This window comes from Camarhynchus parvulus, chromosome 5, assembly GCF_901933205.1.
Source record: "Camarhynchus parvulus chromosome 5, STF_HiC, whole genome shotgun sequence".
Taxonomy (NCBI): domain Eukaryota; kingdom Metazoa; phylum Chordata; class Aves; order Passeriformes; family Thraupidae; genus Camarhynchus; species Camarhynchus parvulus.
In genome coordinates, this window is record NC_044575.1 from 44,557,290 (window position 1) to 44,582,253 (window position 24,964).

At 42.4% G+C, this 24,964-nt stretch overlaps 1 protein-coding gene across 7 annotated transcripts in view; it reads right to left on the reverse strand.

Moving 5' to 3' along the window:
- Nucleotides 1–24,964, reverse strand: part of FOXN3 (forkhead box N3) — a 206,839-nt gene that overhangs the window by 102,552 nt on the left and 79,323 nt on the right. For all 7 annotated transcript variants that reach the window (XM_030949323.1, XM_030949327.1, XM_030949324.1 and 4 more), the window contains exon 3: nucleotides 387–523. In XM_030949323.1, coding sequence (XP_030805183.1) covers nucleotides 387–523 — 137 coding nt within the window. The remainder of the gene's footprint in view (nucleotides 1–386; nucleotides 524–24,964) is intronic.

Here is a 24,964-nt window from a genome sequence, read left to right on the forward strand (position 1 = left end):
AGTGGGCACTTCAGAGCTCTCCATTTGCTCATCTGCATTTTTATTTCAGGCGCTCCTCGGCCAAAGGCTATTGCAGGAAGCCTGCAGGCTCTGCTCAGGAACGCTGATGCCAGCAGGGCCATGAGCCGGTAAAAGGTGCCCTGGACACACTGAAAAGGCCAGGCCAGACCGGTAAAAGGTGCCCTGGACACACGGAAAGGGCCAGGCCAGACCGGTAAAAGGTGCCCTGGACACACTGAAAAGGCCAGGCCAGACCGGCACTCCCGGGCTTTCCGCACTCGCACATTCCACACTGCAGCGCTTGATTACATTTAGTGTCTTACCCAAGAATCATACCCAACACCGCAGGAAAACATTTAGAATTGTAAAATGCATCTAGTTCTTACCTTTGATATGCCTGAGGAGATGTGGGAGGTGTACTGAACACATGCGAATATGGGTGATAGGGTGTCTTTTTCAAAGCCTGAATAAGATTTTGTCTATATTCTGGGTCTATACACCACAAGGACCCCTTTCCAATACTCTGCAAAGAGAAAAGAATTAAAAAAAAATCAAATATTTGATCTAATGGCACAGCCGTATTTATTTAGCAGTTTTTGTCAGGAAAAGCAGTGGATTTGGGTTTTTTGTCTGACAGAAGCGAATATAACTTGCCAGAGATTATTGCTCCATTAATAATGTATTATGACTGTATGATTTAAATCACAATTCTGAGGGAAAAAAGAATGAATGTTTGGTTGCTCTTTCTCCCCCTCTCTCTTGTTACTAGTTAATAGGATTTAATAATATCTGGCAATTTTCCAATCACCTCATATTGGAAAAATAAGAAGCTACAGTTAACTGTTAAACAGAAACTTTGAAAAGAAGTATCTTGTTTTTGGAAGTAGTTTTCTTTTCCTTTTGCTGTTATACAAACAGAAACAAGGCTAAAAAGGAGAGGGTTAAACACCCTAGCAACTGTTTTAAAAATATAAGGACTTAATCCTCCAACCCACATGACATCAATACCATTATACTACAAGAGGAAATTAATCATCTTTTCTCCCCAGAGGGGGAAAAAAAAGACCAAAAAAACCCAAAACAAACCAATGAACCAAAACTAAAAAAAAAAAGCCCACAGTATAATCAGAGTATAACCATTTAAGTGTGTTGTGAAATTGTGATCAGCTAAAACAACAGTTACTGTAATTACCCTTTCTGGACTCAAGGAACAACACCAGCAGTTAATCTGTAAAGTAAAGATTCCACTAAAATTCAGTGTTTATTCTGCAGTTACAAGCAGTGCAATTTCATTTCTTGTCTCAATCCCTTCAGAGGTCAAGCTGAGGATTTTGGATTGTTTTGTGTGACTTCTCAAACAAATATGAAAACTTTGCCTCATCTTCACTATGAAAGCATATGGAACAGTTCAGGAGCAGTCTTGCTCTGCTTGATCATACATAAAAACAAACACAAATACTAACTGTTGAGTGAACTCAACTGACAGGTTTGCAAGGCATTATGCTACGATTTTTTGGTAAATGTTGATGCTTTCTGGAACAGGTGGGGGAGGCTGTGTTACTGCCTCTAGCTGCTTTTCAACCCAGGACCATCCCTTTCCTCTGCTTCAACTTCTATCAGTGAAACAAAGCTCTCAGTTAAACGCATTAAAGAACAAGCACACACAGACACATACAGAATCACATCAGAAGGAGGACATTATTTTCTTAAACCATATAGAAGACCAAAACCAGACACCTGTTTCCTTTTGAAAACTTGTATCTTTGCCCTACCACTTCCTAAGTGCTCCTCTGCCCCTTGCATAGCTTTAGGATACACAGCGCAACATGCAAAGTGCTTACAGAAAGCAAATGTGCACTAAATTCTCCTCCCCAAAAATAAATGAAAAATAAATGATAAAACAAGAGTCTTCCCCAATGTCCCTGGATGGCTGTGTGTGCAAAGTTTCCAGCACCATGTGAGACTTGGCTTGAAAGAAAAGGAGAGCAGCCAGCACAACCCACAGGAGCTGTGACAGTCTTCTGTCAGAAAGCAGCAGGGCTGCATGCTGCTCCGGGGAACAGGGGCATGGGGTCAAGACTCTTCAGGATGGCTTGCAGGGTGCAAGCCCATCCATCCTTTTACTTCCCAAAGGTGCCCAACCAGGAGGCCACAGAAGAGTCTAAGGGGAGACACCTTCTAGCACTTGAAACGAAGCCAGGTCCTGATACGGCCACAAAAGTCCAAGGCTAAAGAGCTAGAGAGAAGCAAGCAAGCCTCTGTGGCTCTGATCTCAGCAAAGCACTACAGTCAACAGCTGAGAGATCCAGTGCTGCTGTCTGCTGAGGAAGCTGTGCACCACACTCCTCACATCACTCTGCAAGGAGGAGGTTGTTATGCTTAGCCCTTCTAAAATATGGGACAATGAGCCAGACACATGACAAGGCCAGTAAGTGATTCTTAGGCAAAGGACAGAGTCAAAAATAGAATTCAAACATCCCAAATTCCACTTCCATGCTCTATCCAAGACTCAGACTAAGAACATAAAATTTCCTTTTAAGCAAGCAATGAGCAAAACTAGGAAAATTTTTCAGGAGAAAATCTTTGCTGGATTCCTTACTTCTTACAGCATGGGATAAGCTTATAAAAAAAGCTACACTCAAATACTATCTACCTTATTTGTACTTACTGGAACACAACATATTGCTTCCAAACTTCTCTGTTTTTTCATTTACTTCCAAGACAGCCTTGTCATCTACCTGGAAGATATTACTCCCCAAAACCCATCAGTTAGTTTAAGCTGAGAGCCTTACAATATGAAGTCACTACTGAAGAGTGACTTCAAAACCTTTCATTCGTGTTAAGCTAAATTTGTGTGGCTTGCCCATAGTCTTGCAAAAGCCAAAAATAATCTCACTGAAAAACAGGAACTCCGACAAAAAATATTGAGAAGTACACTCATGTTAAAAAAACCACTGGGAAGGCAGATTTGCTATATTTTTACTGCAACTGAACTGACTTATAATTTACCAGCAAAAACAAATGCAATTTAAGGCAAAGCTCGCCAACACTTTGCAATGTTCTCTTTTAAGACAGTTATTTTTGTTTTTCCACAATCACATAACAGAGCATGAGTAAAAAGGAAAACTGAAGTGACATCTGGTTAAGAAACCTTCTTGACTGTTGGGAGGTGTGAAGAGCTTTGTTAACTGTCTGTTCAGATGTGTCATTAGTCTTCCCATGTACAGAGCAATCATGGGAAAGGAAATCACTGGAGCTCAGACCCGTCGGTAGTGATTAATTTCCATCTTATGACACTTGGCGTGCTGCTTCACTACCTCCTCCAAGCCAAAAGTCAATAGTGACTCCAATCAAAAACCAGCAAGGAAGGGTCAAAAAAAAATCTCTGGATTACATTTGTCTCCCAGGCAACAAGTGACTGAGGAGTGGATAACAGCCCCCTGAGCTCCTCAGCACTTGAAGTGCTTTCAGACCTCCCTACACGCCACCTCCTCCCTGGGCCAGGCACAGCCACCTCCTTCCTGCCAAACACAGGTTACAGCTTCTGCACTGATTCCTGGTTAGGGTGATTAAAAACTGGGGAATGTTATTACAAGTCCTCTTCATGTGGTCCAAGAGTAAACTATACTTGAGAGCAAACTACTTCAGAGGTGCCAATGGGGAGAGAGAGAAACATACAGAGTTACCAATGAAATATTCTGACTGAATATTAAAAAAATCCTGATTATCTTTTATATGGACAAATTGCTACTCCTTTTTATGTCACTTAACATATATTTGTAGATTGTGCACAATACTGTGTACTAATTTATTAACAAATTTGCTCTCTCATATCTCAAATATCCAATTCTGATTTCCTCCCAGCAACTAAAGTCAGTGCATTGCCATGAAAAGGTACATGATACACTCAATGTTCACTTGTTTTTTCTTCCAATGGACTGCACATAGAAGTTTTTAAATACTACTTTACACAACCTATTATTATTATGTTTGGTCATTTTTTAGTAGCACTGAAAAAAGATTGAAATTTTAAAACAATTAAAATGCTGCTTGTCAGCTCTTTCAGTTGCTATAGTTGGGAATTAATAGCATTATCCACTAGTAAAACTCCTCATTGTAAAGGTTTTGCCTGCATATACCTCACAACTACCTGTCCTCACACATCAGCTACTGCCTGCCCAAAGCTCAACTAAAAGAATTGTGCGTTGAGCTCCTTCTGAGACCAGTGGCTGGGAAGAAGAACACAACCTATTGTATTGGTTTTGCATGGTCAGATTTTGGTACTGCAGGGGCTACATCTATCTATATAAAAATTCCAGATAGTGTTTATTTGAAGAATTTTGTTCCCTGGTTATTTTAGCACAGACTTGAAATGTGTTAGGAACACAGCCTTTTCCACAGAGCTGTTCTTTTCACTGCCATAAAAACAAGTCTGGCTAAAACAAAGCTTTGGGAAGAAAGCAGATACAGAAACCACAAAACACGGGCTCAGGGAGATGTTGGCATTTCCAAATTTTCCCTTCTGAAGCTCTGGTAACATGTTCACTTGGAATCTGCCTGGAGGAGCATTTCCAGGTACCCATGACTCTTGCAGCAGCATCACCACCAAGATGGTCCCCAAGGGAACAGAACCCTAAGGGAAATCTGCCAAAAGGGAGGTTTTTTCCCTCTGTGATGCCTTGCATGTGCCTGGGCCTTCTTCCATAAGCCCATTTCAGTCATTTTCCTCAAAGAAAACTGTTTTTCTCACACAATTTGATGTAAGTTACATTCATTAAGCTGGCTCACATGAAGGGTGTGACAAGCAACCAGAGAGCTGTGGCAAAGCAGAGGAGGGATGTGGGGACACAGGGAGGGGAATGGGAGCTGTTCCCTTCTGTAGCAGGAGCCCTGGTGACATCCAGATGCACCTTGTGAAACAGCACACTGAAAAAGGACAACCAGGACTCTGGCTGGACAGAAAGCAGCTGTAAGACAAATGGCAAAAGCAGTGTAACACAGAGCAGGGGTACAAGGGCTGGGGTGAGCTTGGCAGCAAGGCTGGCAGACAGCCCTGAGGGAAAGGCCAGGCTCTGCATGGGAAAGCAGAGACACCAAGAGCCTGGGCACCAACACAGGTGCCTGGAGGCTGGGAGGAGAGAAACCAAAACAAGACACCCACGAGTGACTCCAGAGCTCTGCTCAAGCACCTAAACTATGCCAGCAAGCTGAGAATTTTAACACAGCTCTGAGTTAAGGACCTTGCTACTCCCAAACAACAGGCTGCCCACTGAGCAGATCTGTACTGTACTTCTCCACTATCAGACCAAGAGGGGATGAGTGGCGTGGCTAGGCTTTCTTGAACCAAAATGATCAGCAGTATGAACCAGGCAGCTACACAGACTGAAGGGGTGCAGATATACACCATCTGAAAAGTATGTCACATTGGCTTCAGTAACCATAAAAGCAAAAGCAAAGAGAAAAAGCAGAAATTTCCTATTGCTCAAAAAAGGGCATTACCAACTAACATCTGCAGCCCCAAGCTATCAAATACTGAAATCACGTCACTGTGACATCTGTCCCTGCCTAACCCAGTGGAGGTTGCTGCAGTTGTTAACAGAGGACCTGTGAATATCATTCATATGACCTTCTTCAGTGATTAGGAACCTTTTGTTGTCAGTAACTCGCTATCAAAAGGTTTTCTCTCATGGATGAAATCTACTGTTGTTACAACAGGTGATCTCTTTGCAAGAATAGTGGAGAGATTACTGGGTATTAAAGGTTCTTACTTTAAAGAAGTATTTATCCTGAGCTCATTCTGTCCAGTTATCCCGCAACAGCAGGCTTGAAGCAAACCTTTCACACAGATTTGCCACCATGCTTATCCATGGGAATGCCCAACAGCTTCTACTGGTCCTACTATTCAATATGATCACAGAACGGCTTCTACAGGAGCAAAAAGAATTGTAGGATAGAACTGTGCATCTCACCACAGAATTTAAAACAACAGTTTGAGTAACTACATCCAAGATCAGAATCTGAAAAAAATAATTGTTTTAGACCAGAATTGCAGAAGCATATTTCTCAACTTCTATGACTGCACCGCATCTAATGCAGCAGCACAAAGCCATCAGCCACCTTGCTGACACTGTTGTTACTGTTGACTGCTCACACCTGTGCAGGAAGCCTCTGGGGGTGGTGAGACCACACCCAAGGCTGTCAGGAAGCAAGGACCTGCAAAAGCACCTAAGAGAACAAGGCATGATGGAAGAGTCTATCCATAAAAAGAGCGGGGTACTTCACTTGCCACCTGACACTGCAGTCACACAGAAGGCAGAGCAATTCTGGAAACCCTGACTAAAACAAGTTTCTGGCTGGTTCCCAGGAGCAGCAAACTATCATCAGGAATTCCTCCTAAATAAAAATTCCCCTTTTTTCATCCTATGAAAAAATATCTTTAACAAGAAATGTGAGGTGTTTTCATGAAGAAATTGAGAAGCAATTGAGAAGAAAGAAGGCAGGTAAAATACTTTCCAAGTTGCACCTTATGACACCCTGTCTTCAGCTCTGAAGTGCACTGAGAGGAACACAATAATCACTCCAAAATCCACCTCAGGAGAGAATGACTTGCTTAAATAACTTTCTTGTACTAAGCAAAGAAACCTGCCAAATGACTTCAAAGCCATCCCACAATACAACACACATTACACATACTTCACTAAATATACCTCTACCCTTGAAGGTTTGCAAACGTTGTGTTGCACTATGGGAAAGAAGTGGTTCATGACTGCAAAATTCACCAAGACTAGAAATGCAAGCCTGTTGTGACTCCTGATGCTGTGCTGAATCAGCACTATGATGGCAAGGGCAGAGATGTTTTTCAATACCCAAGGAGAGAGAACCTGTGCAACCAGGAACACTGCTCAAAGCCCGCTCTATGCCGTTCACTTGCTCACAGTGCTGACAAGTACACACATTACTTTTTTAGTTCAGCTACTCATCCCTCATGTTAGTATCATGCTCCTCCAAATGAAGGGTATCACCCCTAAAACAAAACCAACTCAGAACTAGTTCCTTCATTTACACGAGGCAGAATTAGCATACTAGTATCAAAACTTGGAAAATATATTACATAACAAATTTTAAACTATTTGCCTGGCAAGCACTCAGGAAGATTTAAGATCAGATGCCTAAGTTGGTCTGCTGGTCTGTTTAAAACTCTATTGCTTAGCTTTCCTCATTGGTATTTCAAGTTATCAAGAAAGTCATGATGTCGTTTGCTCTCCTCTCCTACACAGATTCTCCCATTTTAAGTAGTTTTTTATGGGTGGTCACAGACAATACTAAAACTTTATCATCTCTAACAGCTTGCCTGTACCTTGCATATGAGTCTGGGGGTTCTCTAGTTACTTCTTTTTATAAACAATTGAACTTATTTGCAGAAACAAACAAAGCATTGAATCATCTGAGGTCAGTTAGGGTTTTTTTCTGGGATTTTTTTGGGTTTTGTTTGGTTTTTTGTCTGTTTGTTTGGTTTGGTTTTTGTTTGACTTTTGTTGGGTTTTTTCCTTGTTTTTTTTTTTTTTTAATTAAGAAGTACAACAGCTAAGGAATTCTGAAAGAAAGAAAAACAAAGCCACCGCCAGCGATTCCTATTATTACAAAATGCATTCCTCAGATTCACTGCAATCTTACATAAAAATTACAAATAACTATTCATGCAGTTTAAGGGCAGATTTTCTTCATTCTCTTTCAGTATTTCCAGCACAGACCAGTGAAATCATCTATGTCCAGCTTTAAAGAATTGCACTGTAGACCTTGACTGTATTTTAATGACAGTGACAACTGCTTACTAAGCTTTTAATTTTCATAAAAATCCCCTGACCTACAAACTTAAGAGAAGTAGAAATTTCCCCTGCTCTTCCAAGGAAAGTCTGGCAATGTTAGGCGAGAGTTTGACACCAAACTGAAGTAAATCTGAAGTTATCTGCATGCAGCATAATAAAACACTCACAAACACTTCTGCATGTTTTCAACCTTTCCCCAGTAAAGCAGCAGTCACAGCTCAGCTCAAGCACAAAGGTGAAGAAGCGTGACAAGAAGAGAGTAGCTAAAACACAATTACATGACCACAAACATATGCTCATCTAATGCATGAAATTAAAGTTTTGATTCGAAAGCTTGCTGGAGTACAGTGTTCAACCCAAGTAAGCCAGTTGCATCAAAAAATCATCAGCATTTCTCAAGAAAACAAAAGATTGAGGCTCTTTAAATCTTATTTTGCTCCAAGTAAAAACATCCATTACTCCAAATCATGCAAGTCCAAGTCTTTGTTTTCACACTCATCTCTTGGTATTTTAGCTCACTTGCTCAGTGAGCTACCCCAGACACCAACCCAGCCATCAACCTTTTATTCTCATTTGACTTTATGAAAGTGGTATGGTTCTTCCCCAAGTGATGCAGCCACATGAACCACCTCCAGGTCTCTGCTGTTCTTCCAGTCACAAAATGGGCAGTGTCTTTCTGACTGCAGAGGCTGGATGGGTATATTACTTCCCTAAGAATGGAAGTATGGTTAGAAAAGAAAAGGACTACTTTGTCTCGAAATGAAATAAAACAAAAAGGAAGCCAAGCATACGAATAAACAATGATAAAGGAACCAAATCAGCACGGAGAAGTAACAGCTGAGAAAAGGGAAGGCTGTGGTATTCCATAGTCAAAAATACTCAACCTATTTCAGAGGCAAGATGCAGCACAACATACTGCTGGAACACAAGAAAGTGCTACCACAATGCACACTGTCCAGTGGTCTTCCAATATTAAAGGAGCTCAAGTCTCACCAGCACAAGACATATCAGAAGTTTTCTCTGCACCTCTGGGCTTGCATGTGTTACCAGAGTGAAAGGCCCTGCCCTCTGCAGCAGTGCCTTCTGAGGCTGCCCAGTCCCCCCTCAAACCTGCAGGGATCCCCATTAGTAGCGTCACAGGCACAGAGCCTGTGGCCTTGTCTATCTGCCACAGGCAGAGCAAAGAAACAGCAGCACGGGACTGACTGCTTTTGGGTTTTACACAAATGAAGGCATTCATGGGCTTTTAAGTTATTTTTTTCCTTAGCACTTCCCCTCCTGTGAACAGAGAAGTTAGGAATGTCTTCTAGTGCATGACCTAGACACCCAGCAAGTCAGAGCTGCAGCCAAGACTGCCAACCCAAAGCATGTCTCCAGAGCCCAGGTTCCTGATCCTGCAAGGGGCACTTCAACACCAGGTCTGGAATGATTCTCTACCATTATTTCAGCCATGGTAACCCACTGCCCGTGGGCACAGCTGGTCCACTGCTCCTCCAGCACACCAGCACGTGTCCATTAGTACAGGTAAGCTCACACAAAATGACTGCTAACAGCCAGCAGTGGATCTCCTACACATTAGCTTCCCACTGCTCTCATCATAAAACAATTCCTCCAACAGGCTCAGGAGGTGTTGCACTATGTCACCCAACTACAAGAGTCATATTCAGCTTGTTACGTATCTCCTTGTTGAGTTTATATGTGAACCACCCTATAAAACTATTAGGCTGCCACAGACTAACCCTGCAAGCAGCTGAAGCAAGCAGTGTCATTAACTGCCCCTAAACAACGCCTGCCTCCTATACAAAGTTGATGCTGTTTCATGCCAGTACCTAGCAGCCCCAGACACTGCCCAAAGTCTCCCCAGGCTAGGCAAAGCCCAGGAGCTGAAGAAGACAGGCTGACACACTGCAAGGGAGGAACGAAGTGCAAGATCAAACAGATGCAGGGAGACTGGGCTGGGAAAGCAGAAGAGCCCAGAAGACAAGCCTGTCATCATGACTGGCCATCACAGGCATACTTGAGGGAGACTGGGCAGCAAGTAGCATTAATAATGCTGTTTCAGCCTATAGAATTTCTGTGTATACATGGAAAGTGTAATTAACCCTACACTATTGAAAAGAAAATTGAGAAGACGCAGAAACAAAAGAATAAAAAAAGAAGTCCTCAAGGTCACCTATAAAAACCACGGTAAGAAAGGAAAAAAACTCCCCAGACTCCAGACCAATAATTCATTTAGTGGGGTGCGCCAATTTCATATCAGAGGTGCACTCATTTAAATACCCACTGGTTATCCATGCCCTTCATATTATCTACAACTGGAAACTGTCTTTTCTTACAAATGTATAGTTACATCATACATGAAAACCTAGGGACAATTTTGAAAACACAACCCTTCACAGAACAGATATTAAAAAATTATTCAACACTTATATCTGTGCTAAAGGTTTACAGGTCACTTTTTGCCTACTGCTGTATTAATGACAAAATAAGCCAGTGAGTGAATTTCCAGGGGAAGGGGTTAACAGCTAGCAGAAGTGTGTGAGAGGGAGTAGGTTGTACTAAATCCATTATCCATGACAAATAAAAATAGAAATAAGGAAGACCTGACAAAAGCTAATGGATTTGCACCATTTCCCTCATAACTGTTTATTTAATGTACGATTTTTCCTTGCTTAGTGTTTAATATTGGTTTGCACAATGTATTGAGGAGAAAAACCAGGCACTTTGATAAATCATTTAGAAGTTCCCTGGATGTGGGATTTCCAAGTGTTCCTGGATTATTTACAGAAACAAAGCTGTGCTTCATCCCAAGCCCCACTCAGCTGCCTCAACAGATCCCTGTCACCTCCAGCAGGCACAAGCTGAGGAATAACCATCCTCCTGCAACAGAGACCTCAGTGCTACCCACATCCATCAACACACACATTACTTGGGCTACTTACGTACACATTCCACTCTGCTTGTGTCCCATTTCTATGCTAGATGCAGAGATACCTATTTTTTACTATGTTCCTCTTTCCTCCTACTCTCTTTCATGGCTGAATGAAACCCCAGAAAGCAAAACAAAACACCTCCCCACGCTGCAAACATCCTCCAGAATGAAGCAACTCATGACTGCAGTGAAGTTTTCATCTCGTTCACACAGCCCAAATCAGCATAAACTAATCAGGGCAAGGGTGGCTTCAGGAGCCTCAACAGCCCAAATGTTACAACCCGAAACCTCATGGACTCACAAGAACCTGAGATTCACCACGACTTGGCATTTTTGCAAGCAGCCTACACAAATCCTCCTTCCACCCAAACACCAGGTACCATCACAAGCCTCTGGAGAAACACCTCCTAAATTAAACAGTAAGATCAATGGCTCTGCAATGAAGACAAACCAGGGAAAGACCAGTTTAGCACTAGGAGCAAACTAGCCTCCTGTGGAGAGGTCAAAACCCAGCAACTACAGTACATACACTCCCCTCTTAGACACTGGGCACCCTGGTGGGACTAGAACTGTGGGAAAGGGCTTTCCTCACCTACTGGGATTTGGCATCTCATTTTTACTGTAACACAAACTGAGCAAGAAATCTCACCTGAGAGGCACACCACTGAAACCTACACAGTGCCAGAGAGCAGCAAGCCCTCATTGGGACCATCTGCCGAGTCAGAGCACGACCACCTATGGCAATAACGTCTTCCTGCATCTTCTGGAGTGCTGGCCACAAGAGTCTTCCAGGGAGAGTCAAAAACACACCTCAAATGCACCGGAGCCTTCCAATATAGGGAGGCTTCAATCTCAAGATGGCAAGGAAATTACACATGGAAGCAGAGACAGGGAGTGGGCTGCTAAGCCACCTCCCTGTCACCACTGACTGCCCTGTCACAGGTCACTACAAGCACCCTCTCCCAGTCCTAGCTGTACCTTCGGTCTTCTCTGGCAGCAGAGTGTGAGTGCACAAAGCTTCTTCCCGCACCAGCTCCAGCCCATGGATGGCTGGAGATAGCCAGGGCCATGGCATCCCCACAAGCACAAACAGGAGACCGCTGTGGCATGTGGGTTAAACACAGCATTTCCACCCTGGCAGCAAGCACAGTCCCCTCACCCTCCCTGAAAGTGCAGGGCACCAGCCCCCACTGTGCCACAGCTGGGGAACCTGCACCCAGCCCCAGGAGATGAGCAGCCTACCACCACAGTCAGGGAGGGAGGAACAGGTAAGAAAGAAAGCTACATTGTCAGGTCTCATCCAAATCATCCTCAAGGTGAAGTAAGCTAAAAAGAACAATGCAGGAACTTTTCGTTGTGAGAGCCATTCAGATATATTTTCTCCCATTTGAAGTCCGCTGCAGAGGTAAAGGCTTGTAAAAAGAACAAGATGGACTAGCTTAGTCTTCAAAGTTTAATTCACAGTAAGCTTCATTAAAACTGTAAGAACACTCCCTATAATATTTATCTCCACACAGCCATCTCAAAAATAGACAACTATAGGATTTTTTTGTCTTGGGTTTTTTAGGTGACCGCATTCTTGCAAGCATGGCTACCACAGAGGTTGCAACTGGTAAAATACTGTAAGTGGCAGACACAACAAAGCTTGTCATGGAAAACTTCTGCAGCATGAGCCACTGAATCAAGTGTATTTTAGAGTGGATAATCAGCTTCCCTGAGCACCTCCATCAGTAAAACAGATTTGAAATTGCGCAAATAGTTTATTATTAAACACAGCAAAGTGATTACATTAGAGAAATAATATCTGAACTCATTGCTGTGCAAAAAAAGGAGTATTTAAATCTACAATTTTTCCAAGGAAGCTAGCAAGTCCCTAATCAAAACCTACATCTTGGCAAGAATAGAATTCGCAGGTTTATTCATGTTATTTCCTGGGCATACTAGTTCTACATTAGCAGAGCATTAATCAAAGTCTAAATACTTTACCAAATCCTGGCTCAATATAAATTATTCCTCTGTTTAAAAGTCTACCTCATTTTTCCAGATGCCATTCCAAATCCCACAACAATTTTGCTATTTCATAGAAACAGTAAAGAAAAAGTGAGTTTCCTCAAATTCACAGGAGAGAATCAAAAGGCCTATGACAGAGGCAGCAGCAGAGAGCCAGCCCACAAACTCATTGAAACAGACCCAGCAGAAATAGAAATGTCCCTCTTCAGGGCGTTCTGAGCTGGTAGCAAACAGGATGTGAGCATCAGTCACTGTGTGCAGATAAGAGGTTATTCAGAATAGCAAGTTCAGGCACAGACCGGGTCTTTTACCCGGTAAGGAAAGAGTGGGAGGAAGCAGGGGGTAAAAAACAGCTTTCAACCTACACACCACAGCCCTGCCTATTTGGGTTTTCCCTGGCTTCTTTTTAACTGAATTATCTCACAAGCCGTCATTTTTCATTTTCAGGTACGATCTTCACAGGACGCCCCCATGGAACAGGAAGCCTGTGTGTGTTTGTAGTGTACTGAGAGAAGAGATGACAGGCTCCTCAGAAAAAAGAGACACTGGACAACCTCAGCAGCACCAGCAGCCCTGAGAAGAGGACTGGGGCACTTGCTGAAAGACACACCATCTACATGCTCTGCATGGAGTCTAGAAGCTTCTAGAAAAAAGCTGCATAACTTCTACATGGGGCTAAATCACCACCTTCAACCTCCGACTCCTCGGTGTTTACTAGGAAGCTATTACTCATTCTGATCACTGCATACAAAAAGGCAGCTGATCAATATTGCACAAGAGTGGTAAGTGATCAGTGATTAAACATCAGTGTATGAATTTATCTGACTTAACATGCCTAGAGTGGAAGGAAACAGGGAGAAACAATTTCTGAGCAGACTTCAGTGATGAAAATCGACAACTTGCCCAACATCAGATGATGATGTGAGGAGTTCAGAAGTAACAAAGAAGAGAAGACGTATGATATTCTCAGAAGGTTAAAAAGCTCTTTTCCTCCAAATTATTCATGATCAAATATGCCTTTGAACAGATCTACCATCTAAGGGAAAAGAAAATCTCATTTAGGGATGCCAAGGCAAGGCTATTTTGATGACACAGGTGTCATGCAACCAGGCCTGCTGTGACCTGAGTCACTGCTCCAGGTCTCCTGTGATCTTTTTCTTGATCAGTTTCACACAGGAAGCCTTCATATCTATCTGACACACCAAAAATAGCATACAGTGTACAAATGAAAATACTGCTTCAAAAAAGGGCTGCAACTTCTTTTCTTTTTCAAAATGCAAATGTGCTCTCAGTACAGTGCAACGACACTGAAAGCACTTGTCCCTGCATTCCTCAGACAGACACTTATGACCAGTTACATTTGGAGATGATGCAGGTAGGAAAAAAAGAGAACTAAGGTGTGTGTGTGTCGGGGGGAAACCACAAAAACAGCAATTGGAATTGAATAGCTGAAGGTGAAAAGCAACAAAAAATAACATACAAATACCCCTACAGATAAAAATGCATAGCTAGAAAATGAAATCCAAACTGCTGAAGGTCCCACCCAAGGGCTGAACAAAAAGGAATGGATGCCTTATATTGACTCCATTAATCCTGCCAATACTGAAACACCTAAACAGCAGTCATCTTACCTTTCAGAGCTGCATCATGTACCAGACCCTGCTGAAAACCAGTAACCAGTCTTTGAGGATGCCAGTGCTGTAAAAACTCACCACTGCTTGCCCCTGCAAGAGGAAGCCAGTTACACCAGCTCCAAAGCACCAGCCCATAAAAAGGGCTGGCTGCTCCAAAGGGTCCTCCTCTCTTCATAGCTGCACCCAATGACCACCAATGCTGACATCTGCACTGTATGGTGAAGGACTTCTGTAATTATTGTGTTTTTCTTGCAAAAGACTTTCTCAGGCAATACTAAACACACCACTAACAGAAGAGTTTAAAGGAAACTTGACAGATTATAGCTTTATTGCAACCTCCAGAATCTGGCTTTAATGTTGCTGATTCATAGCATTTTTAGCATTTTGGTATTCTAGATGTTTCTATTAGAAAGTAATGAGATGGTGCAAAATCATGGAGGGGGTTGGGGGCAAATGAAAAAACCTTTCCAGCTGTCTTTGCTTCTATAAAAGAGCTTATAAAAGTTCTTATAAAACACACAGCTCCTCCCTTCATTTTTTAAATGACAACATGATTTTTAAACCAATTTAATATTTTTTAAGATACAAATCTCTGTATAAATAGCGTCCCACACCACTCTTATCATATCCATTCATATTATTACACAAACACACCCTTAGATGATAACATTACTTAGTCTAACTTAAAAACCATGCAACACAAACAGAAAATTTATTTGAGCAATTGCAAAATTCCCTTCCTTCCCAAACAAAAGCATGTCTTGGTACGCACTGCAAGAAGTCCGAAGATACACATGGCATCGACTGAAAAGCTGTTTAAACCACTCTAAAACTGTTTCAATTTTTCACCTGATTCAAGAGGAATCAACATACAGTCAAACACAAAAAAAAGGCAAGGCCACTGAAGAAGCAAATTCTTCCCCTTTTAAATGCGTGTCTAAAGTAAAGATTCACAGTGCCAATCCAACAAATTTGCAAACCCTGTTTTATAGATAGTAAGAGGAATAAATATAAGATGATGTGGCACACAAGCGGATAACTCTGCCATAATTAAGGCATGGACTCTTGACCCATCGGCCCAACCCAGCCAAATGCATTTTCGGCACACTAGATACTGCTGGAGGGTGAGTGCAACTTGAGTGCTGGTGAAAGAGCAGAAGGTAATTAAAATAGTGGTTAGATCACAAGCATATTTACTTTGAAACTAAAATAATGCAAGTATTTTAGCTGGCGGGAGGAAGACATTTTCCTAGTCACAGAAGAAAAGGATGAAAAAGCAAAACCTTTCCTACAATTTCATTGCTACAAATTAAAATCAAAGCTTTCTAAATGAAAACTTTATTTTTTTTTTCAAACAAGAATGACTGAAAACCTTGTCTCTTAATGGAAAGGGTCATAATTACATTTCTGTTTTCCCAAATTCAAAATTAGTCAGCTCTAAAACCCAACAGCAAATGACACATCAAAGCACACTTGCTAAGCCAAGAACAAGGAACTTTATTCCTCAAAACAAATGCAGCACTGCCCAAGAGGCAGTGAAATATTACAGGTGTTTTAGCAAAACATGAAACAACAAAAACTTAGACAAAGTGGAGATGTTTTACTGAATTTTAAACACCGATTTGCTTTGGAAAAAACAACAGAGATGGTTCAGGTTAGTTAAGACTCTTAATTTAGAGTCATCTGATTAGACTAACCGGTAAGTAGTTGTGGCAACACACCTTTCCCATGGAAATGTTGCAGAGATTAGCTCAGGTGGTTAGAACATGGTACCACTAATAATGCCAGGGCTGCAGGTTTGATCCCTGTCTGGGCATCCCCTTAAGAGCTAGGCTTGAATGTACTTGTGTGTCCCTTCCAACACAGAATATTCTGTGATTTAAGATGTACCACTATGACAGCATCTTGTTTTCCTGGCACAGAGACACAAGCAGAGAGAAAGCTCTATCTGACAACCCAATTTTTGCTCCCATTTTACCTTAAAAGTGTTTGGATGATCTAAAAAAAAGTGTGATTCTGTAATGCTTTTTATGTATAAACAGTATGTATACACACATATACAGATAGATTAAATACATAATTTAAGCAGAAAAGGAAGGTACATCATAAACAATAAAATTGTGTTTGCCTCAAGAGCTGGGAGCTATCACCAGACTAAATCTTCTGTGCAATTTGTCTCTGTGATAGCATCTTTCCTCTTTCCTCTTTCTCTGCCATGCAACCAAAAGTCAAGAAAGTATTACATATCAATATAAAATTGTAAACCAAACCTACACTCTTCTACAAAAGCAAGGTCTGTATATTTAACCCTGAGCATTGACGGGGAAAACCTTCATTTGTATAGAAGAAGGGTAAGAGAGAGAAAACAGAAATAAATTAGTGTAATGAGCAATTACATAAAAATAAATGCATTACATTAATTGCCAAAACAGGGAAAAAAACCATTCTGGACAAGTTCATCCTACTCCTTTAAAGCAAACCATGCAACAGTACAAATGCCAGCATTTGTCTAATTCTCAGCTACCTCAGCCACAACCTGACTCTCCAACCTCCTGTCTCTCCAACTGAAAGACTGAAGACTGAAAGACTGAAAACCTGCACTTGCCATGCACACCATGCATTCCTTCTTACTTCAGCTATGCAGGAAAGCCAGCAAACTATTTACACCATTATATCAGAAACAGGTTTTTAACCCAGAGGATGGCTGGGCACTGGAACAGGCTCCCCAGGGAAGTGGTCACATCACCAGCCTGAAGAGTTCAAGAAGTGTCTGGGCAATGCTCTCAGGCACACAGCGTGATTCTTGGGGTGTCCTGTTGCAAGACCAGAAGCTGGACTCAATGATCCCTTCTAACTCAGGATGTCCCATGATTCTATGATTCTATTAATGTGCAGCCCCTTGGTCCTCAAGTACTTCAGGAAGGGTGGAATTATGTAAGAATTATATCATTATTGCCAGTTAAATTTATTTAAAAGTATTTATATATGTCTGAAGGGAATTTCTGCAGAACTGAGTATCTTTTGACCCACAGTACTCTCCCAAAGCCTAAGTATAATTGTAGCTCCATATACATCAGCAGCAGGCAGTTCTTAAACCTGTCAAATATTCTCTCCAAAAGCCTTCAAAGTGCTCCCAGGAGCAGTGATGATCTCTGGAAGTGCAGTGATTCTGTGTTTTTCTGGGGCTTGAGAAAGCTGCAACCAGGCACTACAAAGCAATGGTACACAGGAGAATCTTTCAGATACAGCTTTTCCTGCATGGCAAGGACTCTAGTCCTAAAGATGAAGATCTTGTCCTTGCAAGATCTATTTAGTTCTTCTCAACTGTTTCAAGAGAACTAACTGCAAAAGTGCTACATTTATTACATTCTCAACCACGAAACCTTAACAGTGATGTTTAACATCCCTCCTCCTAATGTAAAACCAAAACATTTCATGAATGATTTCCCTATTTTTACTGGAGCATGCAGAACCTTCCAGACTGTGTGTTCCCACTCTCCACACAAAACGGTGAGGAAAAGAGATAAAAATATGCAAATGAAAGCTTGAGATAAGGTATGCCAGCAGTTAACCCTAGAGTCTTGCATTAACCCCCACAGCCCCTGCAAGTTGCACTGCAGACACTTTTTTCCAACTGTAAACTCAGAAATATATTCATAATAGTTGCTTCATCTCAGTGAGTACCTTCCCACAAGTAGGCAGCTGTGGGATCTTATAGCTCTGGAACACAGGCTAATTTTCTGCTCAAAGCTTGCATGAGTGTGAATTCACCATTCAACTGGATTCTCTTATGCAAAATTCCATCAGTAAGTTTCTGCTCCATGTGCTGCCACAGACAATTCTCCATGCCATTGAGACTTCCCAGTACAGAAGCCTGCTCATTCCTCTGCTTACCAACAGTCATCTTTCAGCAAGTTACACTGGTGCTTCAACATCCTGAGAGCTCTCAGCTAGTGGTAAATTGCTACTCTTCAGTGCTGCAATGAAATATAGCAATTCAGCATGCCGTAGATAGTGTTTTGGTATCTTAAGTCACCGGCTAAGGGCAGCAATTTGGCTTCTTTTCTACTGCAACAAGGAAAAACCTACTCACATTTAAGATCCTTAGAATGAGTCCTCCCACAAATTCCTACACTAGTTCCCAAATTTTCCGTAAGAGCCTGAATGGAATGTGAACAACTAAACAGAAATAAAGTAATTTAACAAAATTAATTAAAACATACTGTCTCCAAAATTATCATTATTATGGATAACTAAGCAGGGTCCAGAGGCATCATTTATGGCCGCAACTGCTACTTTCCACAGCTGTCAGTCCCAATTCTGTTGTTGATACTCAAAAGAGTAAATCAAAAGCAGCTTTTCTGAATTCAGGATTCCAAATTGGTGGGAGAACAGAAAAAAGCCCAAGTAATGCTTCAGGCTAAGAAGGGCCAACAATGACCAAAAAAAAATTCAGGAGGAAAAAAAGCTGTATGCCAAAGCAGGAAGGTCACTCCCTTTCTTTCCCTCCCCTGTTGCTTATCTTACATGACCTCTATCAGGGATGAGTTTGACACCACTTACAGCTACAAGAAATTCAGGAGTCTTTAAAAGTCAGTTTTGTTGCCAGCATGTAGATAAACTTTGTCAGCATCAAGACTCTTAAAGATGCGCTTACTCTCCAGAAAAGATAACCAGTGGTTTATTGCCATTGCAATAAATGGCCAGACATAGCAGCGATGATGAGCATGTGTGGGTGCACTACCCCACCTACCAAAGAAATCAGCAGCCTGATCACTGAGATCTAAAGGCTGCAGGCTAAGAGCAATCATGGATACAATGGCATGGCAGAGCCAAAGTGTTCTATGCTCTCTTGTGTAATTAAAGGTAAGAATTGCTGTGAGCTTCAGTCCTGGACGCTGGTTTTGCCCCAAGTGAAAACATCTCAGGAAGCTCTTGCTAAAAGCAGCACACCTGAGAAAGGTGCTCCTTGTCCCCATCTATGAGGCCACTTAGTCCCAGGGCAGCCAGACTGCTGAAACCATCCACAGGGCCACTGTCCAACAGCAACATGCCTGGTCCTCCAGGATATCTGCCTTTGCCCACACCGTTAAAGGAAGCATATGGTATTACTTCTGTGCCTGAATTCTTCCAAGCCAGAGAAAAGACACACAGGAATTAAGTCTTCCAAGCCAGAGAAAAGACACACAAGAATTAAGTCAAAAAAACTAAGCTACAAGACTGAAAAAGTCATCCAAGCACATATTTGGGATCCACTTTAAAGATGCCAGAGCTCAGCTGTCAAGGACAGGGACTCATAATTGCACCTGAACCAACCACCCATGTTTCTCTGCTGCTTGTCAATGAAGCACTGCCACACAATCAATTTTGGCAATTCCTTTCTTCCCCAGCCCACCCATAATAATTTCTCATCTCTGGAGCTGAGAAGGTATTGTGCTTTAAGCCAGCTCTGAGACACTGGAGGTAAGGAATGTTGGGGAAGAGACTTTAACTGGGAGTTAGATTAAATGACAGATGTTAGGAAGCTAAATAGCTTTTTCCTTGAGATCAAAATTTAACTACTGAATCATAACATCCCAGTTGTTGCTACTAAAGAAAGCAAAATCTCATCATTGCTAAACTACTTAAATATTGACAAACTAAAAGTATCACAAAACCAACAAGATTGTTACATGCCTCATAAAAATGAACTTTCTTCAGTATCTTCCTTTACTTAGAAGACCTTTACCAGACTTGTACTGATTAAAAATATCAGACTATGTATCAAAAGATAAAATCAAATTACTTAGAGATAAAAATCTTTATTAGCTTAAAAATACATATAAGCATGGGCCACATCTTTCCCTAGATGCTTGCTAAGCAAAACTTAACCAGAGGCAGCCACATGGGGCTTTTTCTTAAACAAATCTGTGTTCAGAAGAGTAACTATTGAATAGACTCATAGAAGAGTTAGGTCTGGAAGAGACCTCAAAGATCATCTAGTTCCAACTCAGCCACCATGTGCAGCAATGCCATCCACCAGACTAGGCTGCTTCAAGAGGCATCCAGCCTGGCCTTGAACATTTCCAGGGATGTGGTACCCACAGCTACTCTGGGCAACCCGCACCAGTGCCTCACCACTCTCACAGCAAAGAATTTCTTCCAAACATCTAATCTAAATCTCTTCATTTAAAACTCTTCCCCCTTGTCCTGTCACTCTCTGCCTGTATAAAAAGTCCCTCTCCCTCTTTTTTTCTAAGTCCTCTTTAAGTAATGGAAGGCTGCAATCTTCCTGTAGCCTTCTCTTCTCGAGGCTGAACAACCCCAGCTCTCTCAGCCTGTCCTCATGAGACTTGCTTCTGCCCTCTGATCATCTCTGGCCCTCCTCAACAGGTCCATGTCCTTCCTATGTTGGGAGCCCCAGAGCTGGATGCAGCACTGCAGGTGGGGTCCCACAAAAGCAGAGGAGAGGGGCAGAATTCCCTCCTTGCCCTGCTGCCCTCGCTGCTTTGGATGCAGCCCAGCAGAGAGTTGGCTGTCTGGCCTGCAAGCGCTCATTGCTGGTGCATGTCCAGCTCTTCAGCCATGAGAACCTCCACGTCCTCTCCACAGGGCTGCTCTCAATGACCTCATCTCCCAGTCTGTGCTCATAACTGGGATTGCCCCGACCCAGATGGAGCACCTTGCACTTGGACTTTTTGAGCTTCATGACATACTGCTTTGTTATAGCTCCATGCAGTGCTTGCACCGTGATCTCATCTAGCAAGTCTGTCCAGTCTTGCAATGACAGAAGTCAACTAACTTTTATATGCTAACCCACCACTATTCAACATACAAATGACAAGCAGCTAAATTAAAAACAGTCACACACAGTCCCTTCTTCGTAAGGATTTTGGCTTTTGTTATTCTATACCATTCATTTGTATTAACTAGACTTATGAAGATACATCAGTTACCTGAAAATAACATAGGAGCAGATATAAGCAACTTTCAGACTGCTGCCCAGACCCCGCCAGGCCAGTTGTGTGAATGACTCTACCAGAAATATCATCATGCTGCAGGACTGAATTAAGGTTCACTGGGGACATGGTAGCTGCCTGAATCCAGAGCAAAGAAAGGTGGCTTCTCCAGCAACTCAAAGGCTGCTTCAGGCTACCTGAACAGTATCCTCAACTCCTCAGTTATTTTCAACTGCTTCAATTGTTATAACCAAGACTTTCAAATGTTTTTTCTCAAGGTCTTCACCCAGGAAAAGAAGCCATCCAGCACAATTTGCTGGGCACTTTCAGATAATGTAAAACACTTCACTTCCCTTTTAGAAAAGGAAGGGGGAAGTCTAAGAGACACATATTTAGTAATTAAAACGGATCCTTTGATGTTTTGCTGAAGAACTGAAGTGCAAGACAGAAGGGCATCCACTCAGTCACACCAGCAAGCCCAGTTCATCTGTGATGTTCAGTACAGCTGGAGTTAGTACAGCCACCATCGTGGGTGTGGTGCTCGAGGGCATGCCTTGCCACATTCACTAATGGACATGTCAAAGTGCTCCTGTGTGCCCACATCCTTCAGCCCATTATCCTGTGCTCAAACCAGAGTGAAGCTCCAAGATCTGTGCTTCCTTTGCTGGCAGTAACAAGGGCACTTCATTATCTCTTTGACAATTGGAAAGAAACACAGGAGGTGATGAGAACGTAATGACAGCAGCATGGGAAAAGCCTGACAATTGATTTTATAGACATCCTTTCCTCTTCCATAACAGCTTTCCAGAGGATGAACAGCACAGGTCCACACAGAGCCACCTCTACTGCCAAAATGAAGAACCTTGGGCAACTGAAACATATCTTGAAAAAACACACATGTGCGCACATCCTGGTGCAGTTTTTGTTCAACCATTTCACCCATGTCTTACAGACCCAATCCAGCACCAAGTATGTATCTGACTGAACACACAAGCAGCCCCAGTGGTTTAAACGCAGCCTGTACTCTCAAAGGGGAGACCATCTTTCACCCCTTCCCTTCCCCATCTTCTCCTGCTGTCACCAGCAGGCACAGCTTCATGCCAGATTAAACAGAGCTGAGCCTACAGCCTGTGCTGACACTGATGTTCCTCTGACCACAGTAACCACGAACTAAGCACGGAGCTGAAAATGAATCCAGCTAAACTAGCCCAATGAAAAATAACCAAAACAAAAATCATACAAAGAGTCTTCAGCCTGCTCATTATATAGTGATAGATGTGGCAAGTCTGAGCTGAAGCGGGGCTTGCAATACAGCCCCAGATCAATTTCACCTCCCAGGAAAGGGAACAGGCAGTCAGGTTCAGCAGGGTTCATACAGAGAACAGTAGCCCAGACTCTGATCACTTCAAATCTGCTGTAAAATACCAAGAAGAGTCACTAACCCAGGCCACTTGAACAGCAAACAGCACAGTCCTGCTTTTGAGGGGGAACCAAAACGAACACCTCCAGCAGAAGCGTCCCATTGCATTTAAACTTCTGTTCATACTTTCCCTTTACCTTGGGGCAGGGACTACATCCATTACCCCACCAAGCATCATGCAGCTGCCAGCCCTTCTGTAAGGAATGGCTTGTCTCAGCAATCCCAACTGGCAATGCCCAGCCTCCTCATCACCTCTATTCCCCTTGTCATGTCGGCACAACTGTCACCTGGACTGCACTGTAACCTGAACTGGGGACTTAAGCTGAAAAGCAACACAAGAATTAAAAGAAGAGTGAAACACAAATCCAGCCAGATCAGTTGTGTGTCACAGAAACACAAAAGTTCACATGCCAGGAAGGTGATGGAGCAAACAGTCAGAAGTGAGGGAGTGCAAACACAGCCGGGAAATGGCCTCGCCAACCTCACCACAGCCCGAGCCCAATGGGTAAAGAGCAGCTCACTCCTGATTTTCTACACTCTTTCAGCGCTGCTTAACACACTTTGCATCATCTTGGCTGTGGGTGAGGAGCACAGAGGGACCCCTTACTCCAGTTTATTTAACCTAAGTGGCCAATCCCTCTGGTAGGTCAATGGCCTGTCACTGTGCAACCAACACCTCAGTTAGGCAGCAGGACACCTGTCTGCAGGCTATCCTGAGAGCAAGACAACACAAACACCTTAGATATAAGGTTCAGAGGATTCCCTGGATATTGCCAGCTCTCCTGTCATTACTTGAAAAGAACTGCTTGTGCTTTGTACAGCTCTAAAGCAGTTAATTCAGGCAGATTCCTGTGCGAAGAGTTAGCTCTGATGTTAAGTCAAGCAGCTGGAAGCCAGTGAAATTAAGAGTGTTACTTCCATGCACAGCTTTAGGAAATCTATTATTTAAATATTCTGTATAATTCTCAGGTTTACAATTCAAAAATAAAACCAAAAGGGTTCAAGAAAAGTTCTCCATAAATTGTCTAATATCTTGCAACTCCATTTACAGTATGGTTCTAGAGATTTTTATGATTTTTCTAGAAAGAGACGACCCTTGTTTCTCTGCACATAAATTTGAGGAGAAAATTTCTGATATTAGAGAGCTTTTTCATAGGACAGACAAAAGTATAAGAAAATGCATTTCAAGTTAAACTAGGCAAATTCCAGTTTAAAAACGCAAAATATCCTTTTAATAATTAAATTAACAGTTGCACCAGCTTATTTAGGAAATTATTTTTTAATGGAGTCCATGTCACATAAAGCCTTTCACGTGAATCTGAGGGGTTGTTTTGTTGGGTTTGATTTTTGGTATTTTTTTCACTTTAGCTTCCCCAGATGTTATAAATGCAGTGAAATTCTGATAATTCTGTTATTTGGATCAGTCTAGGTGATAACATTAAAAACAGAGGAGATTATTTCCTATCCCCAGTGTGAAACTGAACTTTCACAGGAAACCTCAGCAACATTAAAATAGGGAGGACAGGGTCCTGTCTCCCTCACCTTTGTGCATATGCAGATTGGATCAGGAGATTCTAACAAAGAACAAGCAGGGTCCTTTTCCTCTCATTCCAGCTAGCACTGATCTTTGCACAGGATTTTAACTGTCAAAAGCCCAGATATTGTCACATCAGAGGAAAGACATTTGCAGGAGGCACTCCTGAAAAATCTCCCGTGCCCAAAGGGTTTCCCACGGCCTCTGTCAAGATGCCCTGGCAGAGCACTTACGAGAGACAGTGCACTAGACAGGGACAGGTTGGACATCAGCTCTTGCAAAGCTCAAGGACCACTCAGGAGTCCTCAGATCTCAGAGCCTGCTCCAGACAGAGGAGGAGCCTGGCTGGATCTCCGTGACCCAGTTATGGACCACGTACTTCTAAGAATAACTTCCACATCAAGCCAGGAGAATTTTCTTCTCCCATCCCCATAAACATATCCTTTACCCTCATTACATTTTTATTATGACATCCCTCAGCATAAGTGCCAAATAAACCTTTCAGATACTTGAATTTCTTCAGCATACACACAGCATGTGTGTGTGTCCCTATCTCAGACAATGCAGAGCAGACACAAAGAGGATAGGATGGATGCCCAAAGAAGCAGAGACCAGGGAAAAACCAGCAGAATAGCAGAGAGAAACATGGGGACAAAAGCTCCAACCTTTA